Source organism: Pogona vitticeps, chromosome 2, assembly GCF_051106095.1.
Source record: "Pogona vitticeps strain Pit_001003342236 chromosome 2, PviZW2.1, whole genome shotgun sequence".
NCBI lineage: Eukaryota > Metazoa > Chordata > Lepidosauria > Squamata > Agamidae > Pogona > Pogona vitticeps.
This window is the reverse complement of record NC_135784.1, coordinates 85,837,532-85,857,594: the sequence shown is the minus strand read 5'-3', so window position 1 is coordinate 85,857,594 and position 20,063 is coordinate 85,837,532. Positions and strand designations below refer to the sequence as shown.

At 42.7% G+C, this 20,063-nt stretch overlaps 1 protein-coding gene across 4 annotated transcripts in view; it reads right to left on the bottom strand.

Moving 5' to 3' along the window:
- ZFYVE28 (zinc finger FYVE-type containing 28) overlaps positions 1 to 20,063 on the bottom strand; it is a 51,362-nt gene that overhangs the window by 30,949 nt on the left and 350 nt on the right. Inside the window, exons 1-3 of one of the 4 annotated variants that reach the window (XM_072989935.2) lie at positions 3,371 to 3,473; positions 2,102 to 2,236; positions 1,782 to 1,916 (exon numbers count right to left, since the gene is read on the bottom strand). Coding sequence is in view for 2 of the 4 variants with exons in the window: in XM_078385576.1 (XP_078241702.1) it covers positions 3,371 to 3,568 (198 nt within the window). In the remaining 2 variants the exon portion in view is untranslated. Of the gene's footprint in view, positions 1 to 1,781; positions 1,917 to 2,101; positions 2,237 to 3,370; positions 19,951 to 20,063 lie in introns of those variants that run through there. The other 3 variants (XM_072989936.2, XM_078385576.1, XM_072989934.2) reach the window with 3 other exon arrangements.

The window sequence follows — 20,063 nt, the reverse complement described above, 5'->3', positions numbered from 1 at the left end:
GGAGCAGGCTTGTCAGAAGCCCACAGTAATACTTATTGTTTTTAGCTTTTAAATATTGCCATTTAACATGTGATCTTCCTTGGGTCTCTTTTAAGGAGAAAGGCAGGATAAAAATATTTTACATAGATAAATAATGCAACTGGCATAAATCTCGTTGGCAAAATGCTGCAGTTAAAGAGTTCACACAGGCCTTTGTTGCTGCATGCCAAGTCAGCATATTAGGTATGCAGAAATAATTGAAAAACTTGGAAGGGGGTAGTAGAAATACCAATTGCTCACTTTGTTCACAATTGTGACGCAATCCCTCTCTCTCAGTTCAACCCAGCTCACAAAAGTAGGAGAATAAAAGTGGGGATGAAGAGAGAGCACAGGTAGTAACTTAAGCTTTTTGGGTGAAACACCGGATATAAACATAAGAAATAAGTAATAACATTTGGAAGAATCTCTCATCTGTCAAGCTTATTGTCCAATCATTGTCAAAAGTGTTACAGTAGAAGACAAAACCTGCTGAAGATTAAAAATGGCCAATCTCTCCCCTGGCCCCCCTCATCAATCAATCCTCTCTCATTAAAGGCTGATTCCATTCCTAAAGCAGATTTGATATTCCTTTATCAAAACCCACAGGCATTTATTATTCTAGCACACCACACAACTGCTGTTCTTAAACACGGGCATCTTTTGGTCTCAAGGATACCTTCTAAGTCAGAGAGTTCTATATTTGCACCAACATAAGTTATTCGTAGACTGTGGTCAAGATCCCCTTCCTCCTTTACTCATAAAAAAGTACAAATATATTCATTACTTACTTCACAAGTCACAAGTCTTGGGGGGGGGAGTGATTCACTACATGTAACCTTCCTTTATGAATGAGGAAAAGGCAGCCCTCTCCCTCGCATATGTTGTGAGAGAGATGACAAATCAAAGTTCCCCACAGCACAGCAAGTCTGGCACAGATGAGTGGTTTCAGGTGAGCTTTGCTTCTGGCATACAACATTGGTCTAGTCCAGGGCTGGAACTTTCTAGGGGCTGGACAGATAATAGTAAATCTCACCACCAAAATAAGACCAAAAAAAATATGAACAAGGAAGTGGTAAGATTTCTACTGCCAAAACAAAAAAAAAGTATTCTGAATTTTAAAGGGTGCAGGAGCTGTGGCGTATTTAAAAAGAGAACCGCCACTTCTGGTGGCTGCCAGGAAGGGCCATTTGTGGGTTGTTGTTGTTGTTGTTGTTGTTGTTGTTGTTGTTGTTGTTGTTGTTGTTGTTGTTGTTGTTGTTGTTGTTGTTGTTGTTTGCCAGGCAACGCGTGGGTCACGGGATGGCTGGGAGGGGGGGCACAACAGCAGCCTTGAGGGACCACGATCAGTCCCAAGCTTGCACTCTGCCAGACCCAGTCTAGCCTTACTCCTGGGTAGCCAGGAGATACACTGGGATTTATTGGTAAATCTCTGGGTGTGAGAACAGTTAAAAACAAGCAGACATGAAGAAGGGAGTATGTGTGAGGTAACCTGTGTCTTTAGTTCCTTATGTTACAGTACTCATAAATTCCTGCCCTGAGCATGTTTTCAGAGGGACACTGCTCCTTGATTCTTCACAAAATCACACACACACACCACAGTGGCTATTTTGCACTTGACTCCGGCTGATGGGTCTCAAGGTCCCAAGGTGGGGGGGGGCAACACTAATAACCCCCAGAATAGGCTTCACAACCCACCCCTCCCTTCTAGGACACCACTAGAAAACCCAGTTTTATTTACCGACATACTATGCTCCCTGACGTACCTCTCGGTATACTTGGCTGAGCAGAAGATGAGTCAGAAACAAATCAGAAGGAAATCAACCTCCTTGCCAGCCAATAGACCACATGGTTCCTTGCAGAGCCAGTTGTGCTCACCCACACCTTCGGTCTCCAGCTTCCTAAGCAGTGATGGCATAAAACCAATTTTGAGACACTTCGAAACTCTCAGCTCCACCCATAGTTTGGCCAGATTTCCCCTTCTTAAACAACTGGCAAATGTCAAGTGCCTTGCCTCCCTCCCCCCACCCCCCCACACACAAAGTCAGAGCAACAAAGTCTCCCTTTCCTTCCAGAATAATTATACCTGGGTGACTTCTAAAGTTACTGTGGAATGCTGAACCGCTTATCTGCTGTAATTTGTTTTGCTACTTTTACTTCACTGTACATCTGGTTCCCACTCCTACTGTTGCTGGCTGGATGTTGTGAGCACTTTGTAATGCTGTAAATGCAAGACGTGAATATATTACAGATACCACTGGAATTGTAAACATTGCTCTTTTCCCCCCTTTTTCTTCAGCAGCACCAAGAACACAAGATACAGTAGCAACTATGATAGCCATTGTTCTCAAAGCAAAACTTCTTGGTTGACTTTGGAGTGAACTCTTGCTGCTTTGCTTCTGGCACATGTTGACAGATAACACAAAAGTGGAGGGGTGACAACAACCCACTTGGCTTGCCCTGCAGCCAAGAAACAGCCTTTCACCCACAGTCCACCTCATTATCACCTAGGAAACAGCAAGACACCCACCGTCCTCTAGCAAAGATCCTGATCGCCTCCTAAGGCAACTGCTGGAGGACCCGCACACCCTTTTGTTTAGCACAACGACAAAACATCCGCCTAGATCTTAAGGATCCATGTTTACCAACACAGCGGAGAAACCCACGAGGGAGGAAAGGGAGAGAGAGAGGAGACAAAGGGAAGGGAGGAAGACTGAAGAGACAAATACACAAGTCACGTAGGCAAAGGTAGAGACACACACACTGAAGCCTACGTCTCTTCTGGACAGCTGCTACACCCCTCGCTTCTAGGCGGGCGAGTCCTTAGGAGCAGCGAGGGAGTAAAGCGCCTGTGCTCGTAAGCAGAGGCCGGGGAGCGAGCTCGCCTCTCGTCCCGCTTCTTTCCCCGGCACAACTGGGAGCGCGGGGCCAGGAGAGCTACGTACAGCTGAGCGGCGGGGTGGGGCGCCGAGCGAGAGACCGGCAGAGTACATTGCGCCGAACTCTCCCGACTTAGCATCCTGGGAAAGATGATGAGGGCTGTCTCCCTTCACAGATATACAAAGTTTCCAAGAAAACCGTCCGGCGAAGGACGAGGAAGAGCCCCCGAGACGCCCTTCCAGATCCCTGGCCGAAAAGCAGGACCGGCCGCGGCCGGCGCGCGAGAGTTCCCCCTTCTGCTTCAGGGGAAGCCCCCACGGGGCCCAGCCCAGAGACGGACCGGCGGGCGGGAGGAAAAGGGAAGGAGGCAGCCAGGGAAGGAGGCAGGCAAGCCCCCCGCCCGCCCGCCCGCCGGTCCCGGAGGCTTCGGAAGAGCCCCTCCCGACTGCAAGCGCGAGAGAGCATCCCGCCTCACCTTGGGTCTGTAGAGCCACCTCCGGACGGCAGCGGGCAGCATGGCTCGCACCCGGCGCTTCGCAGCCCGAAGGAGCGCCTGCACTCCACGGCTCCTCTCCCGGCGCACCTGAGCCCGCTGCGCCCTCCGCCCGGGACCGACGCCGGGCCCCACCTCCGAGGCGGGGCGAGGGCTCCCGATTTGCCAGGCCAGAGACATGGGAGCGAGCGCCGGCACCGCCCTTCGCCACCCGGGCGTTGGAGAGCTTGGGCGGCGGCGGCGGCGGCGGCGGGGAGGGCTGCCTCGCCCAGGGTACTTCCCAGGCTTCGAGCGCCTTCGGAGGTCTCCGGCCAGCTTGGGTGGTTTGAGACCCCGGGCGGCTCCCCGGCGGACGTGCGAAGGCGCTTGAGTCGGAGGTGGGCGGGACGACGCGCGCTCCTCTCTCCGCAGGGCTTACTCTGTGACTTCAGGAAGCGAGCGAAAGCGCCGCCGCCGCCGCCGCCCGTCTGGCCCCTTCGGCCTCTCGGCGCCTGAGGCACGACGGACTCCGCAGGCGTCCGCGCCGTTTCCTTTTCCAGGGGGAACTTTCGGTGCCAGGCTCGGACGGCGAGGCCGAGGTCTCGGCGGGATACCTGCGGTTTTTAGAGAGAGAAATGGGAAGAGCCGGTGCCTGGACGGGCCCCCCTTTCAGAACCGGAGAAAGCAAAACGTCCGGCACGGCTGCGCCGGCCCCTCTCCAGGCCCGCTTCTGCGCCCGGCGGCGTCCCAGCCGGCGACTCCCGAGCGCTCCGCCCTCCCGCCGCTTTCACACGACTGTGGCGTCCAGGGCCTCCTTCAGACCGCGCCCGGCAACCTTCCTCTGGCCGTCATTCTTCCAACGCTTTTTACACATCAAAAAGAGCGCCGGTCATTTCCCTTGTTTGTTATCCTCGGTTAACGACTAAAGGAAAGGAGAGAATAAACAAACATGTTTTTCATTTTTAAGCAAGGGGTTACACGCGTTCATTTTTTTTTTTTTTACTGTAGCGATGAGCAAAACTGGTTAGCCCGTGTGATGTGTAGTGGACAAAGTGTTGCAGTTGGATTCAGAGACCTGGGTTCAAATCCCTGTTCAGCCGTGGAAACTTACGAGTGTGCGTGTGGCACTGGTAAAACCAAGAAAATTTCTAACGTGCCCCTGACCCAAGAGAAACACACTGGCCCTCGCTAGCCCCTCTGTACAGTACTCTGCATAGAACAGTAGCAGGGTGGAAAGCAGCCCCTACAGTAATTCAATTTACAGGGGAGCGGCAGTACAGTAGAGATGAACGAGGCATCTGCTTCATTGCAGAGGCAGAGTGGGCATAGAAGGGACACCGCCCGGGAAATAACCTGAGAGGGTGCTTGGCTGAGAGTGGCCTGTGTTTCCTTGTAATCCGTGCCTCCTAATGCCTTCTCCGTGGAGACTGCTATAGGCACTCAAGTCTAAAGAAAACACATCTTCTGCATTGTCCTGAAGCACTGTTGGCGTAATGGGCCTTGGCCGTCAACCACTTATTATGTGATTTATTATCACACATTCCTCTCAAAAGGACCCCAGACCCAGACAGCTGATCAAATGGTTAGAAAAGAAATATGGCTACAGACAGAATAAGTTATGATATATAAAACTCAAATGTATTGTCCTGTGGTAAGCTGTCCTTCATCCAATTGGTCACACATCCAATTTCGCAAATAGTGCATGTTCCGGCACCTAAAAGACTCTCTGCAGGAGGAGGAAACCACTTGTACGGTTTAGCCAACAGGATTCTGGACTAAATTTTTTATCTATCGTGCCGTGTTCATCACTTTTTGGCTAAGATCAATAATGTCTTTCCTGCCATGTTATAACCAATAATGAAAAAAACTTTCCTGACATTATTGTGCAATTTCTGCATATTTTCTGCAACTGTGACTTATTGTCCAACTGAATGTTTCACAGATAGGGGCAGATAAAGAGAAAAATACGACTATCACCAATCTGTCATGTGATAAACATTGTTACTTCCTGTGGGAAATGTCACAGAGTCATTGGCTCTCAGAGTGTCATGAACTAAGGTAGAATATGAAATGCATAATGGATAATAAAATGCAAGTAATTAAATTGTTGGAGATTTAAATATTTTTAATTTAAAGTATATACTAGATTTTAATAAACTGTGGCTATAATACCTTTTCTAAAATATTTATATATAACATGTTAACAGTTGTTTTAATATTCATATATTACTGATTATTGGCCAATATGAACTGCTGGGTAGATACAGTACCTTGGTGGTTAGAGACTGGGAGTTTGATTCCCCTCTGTGTCTCTTTGTCAAGGGCTGGCCTTGATGATTCATAGGGTCCTTCCAGCTCTGCAGTTCTAAGATTATTATTATATATCTAAGGTGATAAAGTGCTAAAACAAACTGCACACAAACAAACTCTCTGAACACCAGCTGGAGGAAAGGACCCAGGAGATCAAACTGCCCAGAAACAAAGATCCTCTCCGCAGATGAATTAATTAGATCTGGGGGGAAAAATTCACATGTTAAACTTGAGAGCTTATTTCCTTTGCCAGGTACTCCACTACTGCTGTTTGGAAAGCTGATGATTTTAACAATAATTCAACAAAATAGTATTTTTTAACATTAAAAAGTTAATATTTTTATTAACATTTAAAAGCTGTTAATATACAATGTTAACATTTTTAAAATTAATGTTTAAAATCTGTTAATCTACAATCTCATTTTAGAACTCTCCAATCTTTGGGAAACAGTTTCTGAGCTAAAGAACTGAATGAATGAATGAATGAATGAATGAATGAATGAATGAATGAATGAAAGAAAGAAAGAAAGAAAGAAACTCTCCTGAGTTTGATTTTTAATATTTTTTTCTTTCAACAAAGGCTTCTTCTGTTTCAGTAAGCAAAAATCTTCAGAGATGCTACCTTTATAAATAGTGACACCTTGTATGGTACCAAAGCTGGTTTACTAATGGAGAGATACAGTTAAAATACCCCAAATCCAACAAATGCATCTGTGTAACCTACAGTGAAAGCATGTCATGCTTTTTAGATAGAAGCTGCATGTACGTAACGCAATGGGGAAGAATGTGTGAGCCTCCAGCCAGCTGGCAAAGTAATGGAAAGCAAGGGAGGTTGCAATGGAGCAACACCTAGCATCATATTCTTCATCTCTGATGTAAGGATACCAACATTTGCTGTACCTTGTTGCCTTGAGGGTGTGCTGGATAATCAAGAGATTAAGCTGGATTCTGCGGGGAAATGCCATAGGCCCTTCCTTGTCTCAGTGCAGCTGGATAATTATACCGTACTTGGGGAAGAGGGAACAGACCCTTTAATAGCTGGTTCCAGCTTTGGAGTATCTCTTTTTGGAAATACTGTACATTCTCAAATCTTCTATCCTTGGTTCAGCCATCAATCCAAATGGAGACTATAGGCACGAAATCAAAAGATAACTGAGACTTGGAAGGGCAACTATGAGGGAACAAGAAAAGATCCTTTAAACAACAATGTGTCATTGGAGGTTAAGGTCAAGAAAATCCATATTATTGGATTTCCAATCACTGTGTTCACATGTGAGAGCTGGACAGTGAAAAGAGATGATGGGCAGGAGGAGGGAAATCATTCAAAACAAGATGTTGAAAGAGAGCTCTGTGGGTTCTGGATCAAATTAAGCTTGAACACTCTAGAAGCAATAATTACTGTATTGAATCTCTCATATTTGGGCCCATCACGAGAAGAAAAGACTTGTTAGAAAAGCCAATAATGTTGAGAGAAGTTGAAAGCATCAGGAAAAGAGAAAGACCAAATACAAGATAGACAGACACAATTAAGAGGAGTTTACAAAGACTTTAGTTTACAAAACTTGGGCAGGACTACTATTGACAGGACCTCTTGGAAATTAATTCCTATGGTTTCCATAAGTGATAAGCAACTTGAGAGAGCATACCAAGAAAAGAGATGATATTTCAATTATGTTGTATTTCTGTTTCTGTTTAGAAAGATAATAAGGCTGCAAACATGTACAGTATACCTTTACATAGGAGCAAATCTCTTTGAACTCAATGAGACTTTGAGAAGATAAAAATAGGATTGTGCTAACAAAGAGTATGCATATTTACCAGATTCTTTTAAGATAGCATGGTACCTCATTCAGCTGCCCCTATAAATATCCTAAAGCAGTGCTTCTCAACCATTGGTAGGTACACTGGCGAGACACAAAATTAGTCTTGAATGCAACTGCGAGACTCAAAGTTTTCATAATAATGACAGAATTCACTCTGTCTGAATTCCTATGACTTTTAAAAGTGTGACATGCTACCTCCTACTGACTCTACTGGCCACTGAATATCGCCACTGTGACCTTCTAGCATACTTGCAGTAATTCTGGACATTTAATTCAAAGTGCTGGTTTTATAGGTTAATGTTTATGTCCAACCCATCTCACAAACTGTGACTATGAGCTTGCCTGGGTATTAAGATCATCAGGGGAGGCCTTTCTCTTGGTGCCAGATGGATTTGGTGGGGATGCAGGAGAGGGCCTTCTCTGCTGCCACTCCCAGGCTCTGTTACTCCTTCCCATAGGAGGCCAGGCTGGCCCCACCTTTGGTGTCCTTGTGCAAGCAGACAAAGACCTTCCTTTTCAGGCAAGCTTTTCCTTAAGGACTGGTAACCTGAATGAGTTTTTTAAAAAATGGATTCTTGGGCCTTGTTGGTCTATACGTACTGTATATGTTTTTGGCATTGACTTTGTTTACTGTTTTAGTGTGGCGTTTGTTTCTTTTGTAATAGTTGTATACTTACAAAAAGCTTTTAAATATTTCCTTCTACTGATGGAAGCCACCTTGGGTTCTTTTTAAGGAGAAATGTAGGGTAAAATATTATAAATAAAATGCAATAAAAGAAATAATGTTTCTCCTCATCCTTTATGCCCTCTCTTATTATGTTATATGCTGTCGAGTCACATCTGATTAACAGTGTCCCTAACAAGGTTTTCACTGTATGTGAAACACTTAAGGAATGGTTTTACCAGTGCTTTTCCATGAAGGAGGAGAGAACTGAACCCAGATTGCCCGAGTCTTCCTCTGATATTATCCACTGTAACCACACTAGCACTCACTGTCTCACCTTTACCATCTTAGAGTAAATGAGAACTCTAAAAACAGAATGCCTTCAAATATATGAATATGCTTCTTTTTAAAAAGTGAGTATTCTGTTTCTGTTAACGGGCACAGGTTCTTAAAAGAGAAACTAGTGGGACATAAAGTACCAAAGGTTGAGAACCTCTGGTCTAAGTCAACAATAATACACAGCCATCAAGAACAGGGGAAATCTTTGTTCATTTGTATACAGCGTTATGGAGTGGGAAATGCCCTATATCAAGAAATGAAGTCAGATTTAAATAATAAACAATACAAGGCAAACTGAACAATGGGGACAGACACAATATTAGTTAAAGTTGTAATTAAGTGCTCCTATGAAACAAATTTTGAATTGTGGTGCTGGAGGCGACACTTGAGAATCCCCTGGACTGCAAGGGGAACAAACCTATCCATTCTGAAGGAAATCAACCCTAAGTGCTCACTGGAAGGACAGATCCTGAAGCTGAGGCTCCAATACTTTGGCCATCTCATGAGAAGACTCCCTGAAAAAGACCCTGACATTGGGAAAGTGTGAGGGCAAGAGGAGAAGGGGACGACAGAGGATGAGATGGTTGGACAGCGTCACCAAAGCTACCAACATGAATTTGCCCCTACTCTGCGAGGCAGTGGAAGACGGGGGCCTGGCGTGTCTGGTCCATGGGGTCACAAAGAGTTGGACACAACTGAATGACTAAACAATAAATAAAACAAATATGTTTCAAATATGCAGACGATACCACTCGGATGGCAGAAAGTGAGGAGGAATTAAAGAACATTGTAATGAGGGTAAAAGAGGAGAGCACCAAAAATGGTCTGAAGCTCAACATGAAAAAAACTAAGATCATGGCCACTGGTACCATCACATCCTGGCAAATAGAAGGGGAAGATATGGAGGTAGTGACAGATTTTACTTTCTTGGGCTCCATGATCATTGCATATGGTGACAGCAGCCACAAAATTAAAAGACCCCTGCTTCTGGGGAGGAAAGCGATGACAAACCTAGACATCACCTTGCCGACAAAGGTCCACATAGTCAAAGCTATGGTTTTTCCTGTAGTGATGTATGGAAGTGAGAGCTGGACCATAAAGAAAGCTGACCGCCGAAGAATTGATGCCTGTGAATTGTGGTGCTGGAGGAGGCTCTTGAGAGTCCCCTGGACTGCAAAGAGAACAAACCTATCCATTTTGAAGGAAATCAACCCTGAGTGCTCATTGGAAGGACAGATCTTGAAACTGAGGCTCCATTACTTTGGCCATCTCATGAGAAGAGAAGACTCCCTGGAAAAGACGCTGAGGTTAGGAAAGTGTGAACGCAAGAGGAGAAGGGGATGACAGAGGATGAGATGGCTGAACAGTGTCACTGAAGCTACCAACATGAATTTCACCAAACTCCAGGAGGCAGTGGAAGACAGGAGGGCCTGACGTGCTCTGGTCCATGGGGTCACAAAGAGTCGGACATGACTTAACGACTAAACAAGAACAATGAAACAAATCTTTATACTGTATGGATAATTTGGGGCATGTTCAAATTTACAGTCATAGTTCCCAGTGTCTTCTTCCTTGCCTACCCCTTGTATTATTTAGATTTTAAGAGATTTGTATGGTATTGTATATCTTTACATATTTATATGTTTCCTAATTAAATATGTATATCTTTGCATATTTATATGCTTTCTAATTAAATATTTAAATCTAATATTAAGCCAAGATGAAGTCAAGATGGGAGCTTGCACGCAAGAGTCCTTTACATAGCAGACCCCATTTTTGGAGCACCGTTCTCAAAGAGGCTTATCTGGCCCTTATGTCATGACTTTTACTAGGTCCCAGAAACATATTTTCATTCTCTCAGGCATTTTAAAAGCCATTTCAATGCTTCAAGGTCTCTGCATTGTTCTGTCTTTTGCTGGCAGTTTTTTTATTTTGTTATTATCTGCCATGCAGTTTCTTTCCCCTGTTGCGACTTCTACTTTTTGTCATGCATCGCACTGTTTTGTTGCAGTTTTTAAAATCTATTTTTATTAACTCATTTAACCTTAATTAGTTGAGCAGCCTTAAAAGTGTAATGAATGAATGAATGAATGAATGAATGAATGAATGAATGAATGAATGAATGAATGAATAAATAAATAAATAAATAAATAAATAAATAAATAAATAGCCTTTGCCACAAACTTGGGCACACAGTCCATATATTAAGCCACTAATATAGAACAGACACTCTCTTTATAGCTCTCAGCCCCACGGCATTTTATCTTACATAAAACATTGCAGTCAGGTAAATTTACCCCCTGGATTTAATGGCATCAGGAAGGGCCATCAGGTGATAATACGTATTATTCCATTTGTTTCAAAATGTGGTACATTAGTGCTGCTGCCCTGGGGAGATGGGGCTCTGGCTCATCCTGTGCAGTCCAGCCCAGGACTTCTACTCCAAAGTCCTGCCATGGTGCCACCCTCTAGCATGTCTTATGGGTCAACAATGTTTTCCTCTTGTGTCTATAGGACAAACAAGACAACATTTTTTGCAGAAGAATAGCACTAATCTAACACCAATAAGGTAATATTCAGGAATCAGCAGGAGAAGAGTTTTAGTTTTCCAGGATATTCAACTGTGGCCATAACAGTTACTAATATTGATCAGGTAACCTTCCTGGTAGGCAATGGGAATTCTCTAGACATAATATATTTTGACTTCAGGAAAACTTTTGACAAAGTGCTCCATGATATTCTGATTAGCAAACCAACTAGGTATGAGCTGGATAAAATCACTATCAGGTAGAAATACTGTTGGTCATGGAATCATACTCAGAGAAGGCTGATCATTGGCTCCTTCTCAAACTAGGAGGAGGTAACAAGTGTGATACTACAAGTCTCAGTCCAGGCCCAAGTACTCTTCAAAATTTTTATTAATGACTTGGATGAGGAAGTGTAGAGAATGCTAATAAAATTTGCTGATGACACAAAACTGGGTGGAACAGCTAAAGCCCTGCCAGACAGAAACAACATTCAAAAAGATATTGATAGGCTCAAGAACTGGGCTGAAAATGAAAGAATGGCATTTAACAGGGATAAGTGCAAAGTTCTACACCTAGGGAAAAACAGTTACAAGATGGGAATACAGTACTTGGCTCAGTAATACTATGAATGAGAAAGATCTTGGAATTGTTGTAGATCACAAGCTGAATATGACCCAACAGTGAAATGTGGCTACAAAAGAGGACAATGCTATTTTAGGCTGTATTAATAGAAATATAGCTTCCAAATCCCATGAAGTACTAGTTCTCCTCTATTCAGCAGTGGCTGTGCCTAATTTTGAATACTATGTCTGGTTCCGGACACCACACTTCAAGAAAGATGCCAAGAAACTTGAACAAGTTCAGAGGAGGGTAACAAGGGTGATCAGGGGACTGGAAACCAAACCCTATGAGGAAAGAGTGAAAGAACTGGGAATGTTTAACCTTGAGAAAAGAAGACTGAGGGGAGATAGGATAACACTTTTCAAAAACTTGAAATATTATCATACAGAGGAGCAGCAAGATCTATCCTTGATCATCCCTGAGAACAGGACATGTAATAATGGATTCAAATTACAACAAGAACTGAGATTTCAGCTGAATATCGGAAAAAACGTCCTATCTGTTAGAGCAATATGGCTATGGATCCAATTATCTTCGGAGGTGGTGAGTTCTCCAGCATTGGAGGCATTCAAGAGAAAATTATACAACCATCTGCCAGATCTGTGAGTTCTAGAGCAAGTAGAAATGTGTCAGAACCGTCACCGTTCATTGTATATTTCCAACCAAATGGAAGGAGAAAGGGGGAAACCATGGTAGAAATGGGTGGGATACAGTATGATGAGGGAAGCAGGCAGATCAGAATTCAAAGCGAGACTATTAGATGTTTTTTAGCTTCACAAAAACATTAAGGGAAAAAAGGTGCTAATGTGGTTGTCATTAGATTCGTCAGGTAATTGTACAGTCCTGAGGTAGTAATTCACTACTATTAGCATGACTGAGGCCTAATCTTTTTGGCTCAGTTTCAGGTAAATACTGGAGGGATGAAAAAATATACTTTACTTATAGAGGGGAAAAGCAACAAAAGCCCAAGTCTCCTAGGAGGCAAAGATTGCTACACAGGAAAAAGTATTGAAACAATTGCTGTACAAGACTTTTCGAAAGCATTGCCCCTGGAAACTAATTATTTATTAAGTAGGAAAGGATCTTAGGGTTGCAAGACGTGAGCTCAGAATCAGAAAAATGAAATTATTAACATCACAGTCACTTATCTGTAAAAATAATTAATTGGGAAATTAGGGAAAAATAACATGCAGTCCAATAGAGAAACGGTAAAGTCAGATCTAGCAGGCTTTTAGAGATGCTTAAGAACAGAACAGCCTAGTTTGGGAAAGCAAGCCACTTCCCATTAGGGAAGCCATAGAGCTCTTCTGCTTCGATCCTTATTTTTGCCACTGATCACAAAATAAATGCAGGTTGAATTATATTTGGGTAGGACATTACTGTACAGTACATACTGTACTGTATATTGTATTAATGTTGCCTGAAATGCAAAGACAGTGCCCTCTGGTGTACACTAGAAAAAGAGCAGTGCCTCTACAAAAGCTGGGTGTCAAATCCTTTTTTTAAAAAGTTCTACATAGGTCTTCCAATTCATCAGCAATCTGATGCAACATACAGCAAAACATAACAATACTGAGGGCATTTTAATCTTTTTCCTGTTTGCTAACAGAAGTTGGATTCTACTGGCAAATTATTTTTCAGTTAGCTGAAGCATTGCTTTGGACTGTGATTTACTTTCACAAAGGTTCATGGGATAACTTTGTTTGCTTCTAGTTCTTGGTCCCTTGAGGATCCCTCACAGGTCTCAGGCACAGTCTGCAATTCTTCAAAACTGAACGGATGTACTGCAGTTTCAGTGACTGCACTCTCGCTACCCACAAGTGTCAGTTCAGGCAACCAGATGCTGGTAAATTTCAGACATCAAAATACCACGGAAGTGGCAACTGAAGAACTACCACTGATACTTCTCAAGATGTTAAAACTAGAGAAACCTGTGCTTAGTTGCATGACACTGCAGAGGTATGGGTTGCATACTGAATTTTTAGTTGGGCATACTGAAACAATAGGCATGTTACCACATGTGGTACCGGTATTTACTTCTATGAGTTCCTAATTGTCTACAGTTGCCTGCACTACCTTGTTTGTATGAGTATGGTGTGAACTGATTTTTAGACAACACTTGGCCTGGTCTATCCCAGTTTTGTAGCTTTCAGTACTTAGGCATCCTTCAACACTCTGAATAGAGGTCTTGGAACAGCATCTAGTGTGGCTGAGAAGGCCAGTTCGAGAGTGACAATCCCTTCCACACTGAAGACAAATACAATCTGTCCCCTGTCCAGCTCCCTGATTTGGCTGGTTTTGGGACTGCCTCTTTGCCTTGGCCAGCTGGACAAGTGTCTCTTCAAAATGGGAGAGGCCATGATGCATCGCCTGCCTCCAGGCTGAATGCTCAGATGTCAAGGTTTCCCATCTGTTGAGGTCCATTCCTAAGGCCTTCAGATCCTGCTTGCAGATATCCTTGTATCACAGCTGTGGCCTCCCTCTGGGGTGCTTCCCCTGCAGTAATTCTCCATACAGGAAATCTTTTGGAATCCAACCATCAGCCATTCTCACGATATGCCCAAGCCAATGTAGATGTTGCTATTTCAGTAATGTATATATGTTAAAAATTCCAGCTCATTCTAGGACTACTCTGTTTGGAACTTTGTCCTGCCAGGTGATACCAAAAATGTGTAGGAGACAAAACGTATGGAACGTGTTCAGCTTCCTCTCCTGCCGTGCACCAAGGGTCCAGGACTCACTGTGGTACAGGAGTGTGCTCAGGACACAGGCTCTATAGACCTGGATCTTGGTATATGCCGTCAGCTTCTTCTTGAGCCATACTCTCTTTGTGAGTCTAGAGAACGTGGTAGCTACTTTGCCAATGCATTTATCCAGCTCGACAACTAGGGAGAGAGTGTCAGAGATTGTTGAGCCAATGTACCTAAAGTCATGAACAACCTCCAATTCTTGTGTGGAGATGGTAATAGAGGGAGGTGAGTCCACACCCTGTCCCATGACTTGTGTTTTCATCAGGCTGATTGTTAATCCAAAGTCTTGGCAGGCCTTGCTAAAGCGAGTCATTGGAGGTCTTCAGCAGAGTGGGCAACAATGGCTGCATCACTGGTGAAGAGGAAGTCCCGCATGCATTTCAGCTGGACTTTGGTCTTCACTCTCAATCTAGACAGATTGAAGAGCTTTCCATCTGACCATCCGGAGATGGACACCTTCTGTTGCAGTTCCAAAGGTGTGCTTCAGCATGACAGCAAAAAAGATCCCAAACAGGGTTGGTGTGAGGACACAGCCCTGTTTCACTCCACTTCGGATGTCAAAGGGATCCGATGTTGAGCCATCAAAAACTACAGTGCCCTTCATATCCTCATGAAAGGACCTGATGATGTTAAGGAGTCGAGGTGGACATCCAATCTTGGGAAGGATTTTAAAAAGGCCGTCCCTGCTAACCAAAAATCAAAGGCCTTTGTGAGATCTATGAAGGCTACAAAGAGTGGCTGTTTTTGTTCCCTACATTTCTCCTGCAACTGTCTGAGGGAAAATACCATGTCAGTGGTGGATCTATTAGCTCGAAATCCAAACTGTGATTCTGGATAGACTCTGTCTGCAAGCACCTGGAACCTCTTCAGTACAACATGGGCAAGCAGCTTCCCTACAACACTGAGAAGAGAGATGTCACGGTGGTTATTGCATTCGTCTCTGTCTCCTTTGTTCTTATACAATGTGACAATGTTTGCATCGTTCATGTCCTGTGGTACTCCACCTTCTCTCCAGCAAAGACAAAAGATTTCATACAGCTTGTTGTATCAGTACTATATCAGTACTGTAGCATGACTATATAGGTTGTATTTTAACTGTTTTTGACTATACTCTCTGGTATACAGCACAATATAGATGATGATGATGATGATGATGATGATGATGATGATGATGATGATGATGATGATGATGATGATGATGATGATGATGCACCAACCAGACTACCTATATAGTTAGTGACAGTCTAATACTCTGGTGCTCTAAACAGAGCTGAACCAATATAGTACCTCCACACATGCCATGTTAGAACACAATTCAAACACTAATTTCTCCTTTCCCCACCTCCCTTATCTTGCCACGGTGCTGTGGGAAGCAGGCTGCTTCATCCTTCCGCATGACAGAACTGACCCTGATCGTGGCTGATGAAATTTACCTGCAATTAGTTCAATTCTATGCACACTTAGTTTAAAAAACAAAAACTTAGTTCAATTGTAATTTTCAAGTGTGCACTGCATTTCATCCATAACTACATTAGACACCTCCAATGTGAAAAGACTCCAGGTCAGAGTTTTGAAGTAATTGTTCAGACAATACTACTACTCCCCCCACCCCAGATATACTGTATTTTAATGTTACTGATTCATACCTGAGAGTGATTTCTAAACAAAATTTGATCAGCCAACATGATTTGCAGATCTATTGATTACCCATCCTTACTATGGCACAATATCAGTCATGTTCTAGTCTTTATAACATAGGAAGAGCCGAGCTATGGAAGGCTTTCAGGTCCAACATTCCATTTCTCATGAGAGGCCAAGAGACGGGACACGAGGGCAGGAGCATCTCATCTTATATGCTCCACAGCAACTGAAAGACATGGAATGCCTGCCCATAGCAGGTACTGATAGCCTTATCATGAATGTTTACAGCCTCCCCTGAATGTCATCCAAGCTTCCATGGCTCACCATTTCTTGCTGTTGTGAATGCTACAGCTTAACTATGAGGCAGCTTCTGTGGGTGACCCTGAGTTCTAATATTATTCGTTTGGGTTGCCCCCTTTTTTAGAATTGCCTTGTTACATGCTGATTTGCTGTGCTGCACAAGAGCATAATTCTTGCACAGTGATAATGAAGGGAGGGGAGCTGCTTCTTTCCCCACATCATAAATAACTGTACTGTATACTCTGTCATGTCTCACTTACTTTTTTCTACATTAAAAGATCTTAACATTGTAACTTTTCCTTATATAGTAGCCTCTTAATTATTTTGGCTGTCATATTCTGCGGCTCTTTCTGCAACATCCTTGATCAAGTTCAGTAACCAGAACTATACACAGTATTAAGTACGGTCTTAACACAGATTTGAGTAAGAGCAGTACGATGGTGGCAGTTGTATTTTTGATTCCTTTTCTGTTTATATCCAACATGAATTTTACCTTTCCTACAGTAGCCAAACACTGGCATTTGCCCTTAGGCCAAGACACCCTTTTCTTACTTGGTGGGTCCTCCTTTCCCATTTCTATATTATTTAATGTTGTAGCAGAATATGGAAGGAACTGGTGATAAATAACAGTTACTTAAAAAGCAGTTAGTTTTTAGACAAGTACTTATAAAGCGACAGAAAAGGTAATGTGACCACTAGCTACAGGGTTAATTTTAGGTGTAAGAGTATTGTTTTCTAGTTATTTCCTAAATTTACTTTTTAAGGGCATTTTGAATTTTTTTAAAAAAATATTTTGATAGGAATATTTTGAGTTTTATGAGATTTTCTTATCTGTCTCAAATGATAAAGGAAGTATTATTTTCTTTTGTTCTTGTTGTCGTTCACTTATGACAACCCCATGAATGAGAGATCTCCAACATGTCTTGTCCCCGACAGCCTGGTCAACTTTTGTACCCTAGCCTGTGGTTTCTTTTAGGGAATCAATCCATCTAATTTTGTTCTTCCTCTTGTCTGCTGCCTTCAACCTTTGCCAACATTACTGTCTTTTCCAGAGAACCTTGACTTCTCATGATGTGCTCTAAGCAGGATGGCCTCGGTTTCATAATATTTTTGCTTCCAGAGGCAGATGAGGCTTAATTTGCTCTAGGACCCACTTGTTCGTTTTTCTGGCCATCCAGGGTATCTGCAAAGCTCTCCTCCAGCACCATATTTCAAAAGAACCTTTTTTTCTCGATAGCTTTCTCTGCTATCCAGCTTTCACACCATATAAGGTGACTGGAAATACAAGAGTGTGAATTATCTTGGTTCCCATTGACACATCCTGACACTTTTCTACCCTGTTTCCCCAAAAATAAGACCCAACCTGAAAATAAGTCCTAGTATGATTTTTCAGGATGCTTGTAATATAAGCCTTACCCCCCAAAATAAGCCCCATTAAGTGAAACCCCACCCTTCACCATTGTGCAGCAACCAAAAGAAGATGACATGGCTGTATTTAAATAAATGTAGATTGTTGTACCTGAAAAAAACAAAACATCCCCTGAAAATAAGACCTAATGCATTTTTGGAGCAAAAATTTATATAAGACCCTGTCTTATTTTTGGGGAAACACGGTAATTCTTTCATTGCTGTCCTTCAAAGTCTGTCTTCTTCTGATTTCTTGGCTGCATTCTCCCTTTAGATTGATGATTGAACCAAGGTATATCAATTTCTTCATTTTCAAAATTAACGTTTGGTAGTTCTGCAGTCATGATTTTTGTCTTAATGTTCAGCTGCAGTTCTGATTTGGCACTTTCTTCTTGCACTTTCACTAAGTAATTTCAAGTCATTGCTGCTTTTTGCCAGTAAGATAGTGTTATATCTGTATCTTAACTTATTGATGTTTCTTCCATCCATTTTCATTCCTCCATCTAGTCCAGCTTTTTGTATTATATGCTCTGCATACAGACTGAACAGATAAGAGGATAAAATGCACCCTTGTCTGACACCTTTGTCTATAGGAAACCATTCTGTTTCTCCATATCCTGTCCTCACAGAGGCTTCTTATCTACAACACAGATTACACATCAGGCAGTTAAGTGCTGAGGCACACCAGTTAGTTTCAGAAGAAAACATAGCTTCTCAAGATTTGCACAGTTAAAGGCTTTGCTGTAGTCTATAAAGCATAGGCTGATCTAAAATTCTTTGGTGCGCTACAGTAGACAGTGGATACATGCAAATGATCTCAAGTGTCTGTTCCTTTTTGGAATCCAACTTAAACATCTCTCACTCTAGATAAGGTAAAAGACTTTGTTGCAACACTTTGAGCATCAATTTACTTGCATGGCAAATTAGAGCAATACCCCTATAATTATTACACTCCTTGGCGCCTCCTTTGTTGGGAATTTGAACATTTGCAGTTTATGGGCCTTTTGTTTTGTTTTCCATATTTGTTGACATATTGTTAGGGTTTTGACAGATTCTGTCTCTGTGGTTTGAATTTTTTTTTATTTTTATTCCATCTGTCTCTGATTATTTGTTTCTTCTCAGTACTTTCAAAATAGCTTTCAATTCACTTTCTGAAACTGCAAGTGCTTCATCATAGGATTCCCTTTCAAAGGAATCTATCATCCTTTTATCTCTTCTATATAGGTCTTCAGTTTACTATTTCCAACTTCTCTTTATTTTCTCCTGGCCAGATAGCTGGCTTCCCTGTTAGTCTTTCAGCATTCCTGATTTAGGCTTAAATTTCCCTTTGATTTATTTAATCTTCTAGAAGAGATCTCTCCTTCAATAACTCTCAATCTCTCTTTCTCTGTTTTTTGTTCTGTGTGTGTGTATGTGTGCGTGTGTGTGCGTGTCTGCTGGCCATTATAACAGTTCTTTGTCTCAACTTCTCTTGTACAGTACTTTTGTAATACAGTATTTACAAGTTGCAATATCAAAATTGACCTCTAGAGGGAACCAAATAGCACAGTCTGTCATCTTTTTGGGTAGTTCAGATTATAAATGACAGACGAAGTCTCAGGCTGTAGAAAATAGAATCAAGCTCTTTATTCTGTATTTCATGCATTTCAGCGAAGCCTTCTTCGCTGAAATGAGGCAAATTCACAGCATCCTGGCTGCTGATAAGTAGTGATTTACACAAGGATCTCCTTTTAAAATTAATTTCCAAAAATCTGGTTTGTACTAAAACTTTCTTTAGGGATGAGTTAGCTGTAGATTTTCTACATTGACCAAGTGTGTAGTCCCTTTGTGCTCTACAAATGCTGTGGCATAATCTTCTTCTCTCATCCCATCTTCTACTATGGTGTTGGTACTCACTAGCACTACATTTACACCACAATTTTTAAAAGTATATAAAATGAACACCATTTATAAATGAACACCAGCAATTAGGTGAAATTGTGAACTGCCTGTGTTGTGCTTGTTCTTCGCCGGTGTCAGGAGCAATTCAGTGGTGCTTCCGGAGTAGAAGGATCAGCTGACAGGGCGCAGTCGTTGCCCAGGGGATGCCCGAATGTGTTCACCGTCCTCGAATTCTTCGGGGAGTCTCCTTCCGTGTCCCCTGTGAACCCCACTCTCTGGTGGATTCTCACTTTTAAAGATGATCTGTCGCTGGATGCACCTACAGCAACGCAGGAGCGATCAGCTAAGCCAAAGAGGGGTCTACCTGCACACAACACACTGCACTGCTAAAGGGGAAACAGGATAACCGGAGGCGTCGGGGGGGGGGGCGAA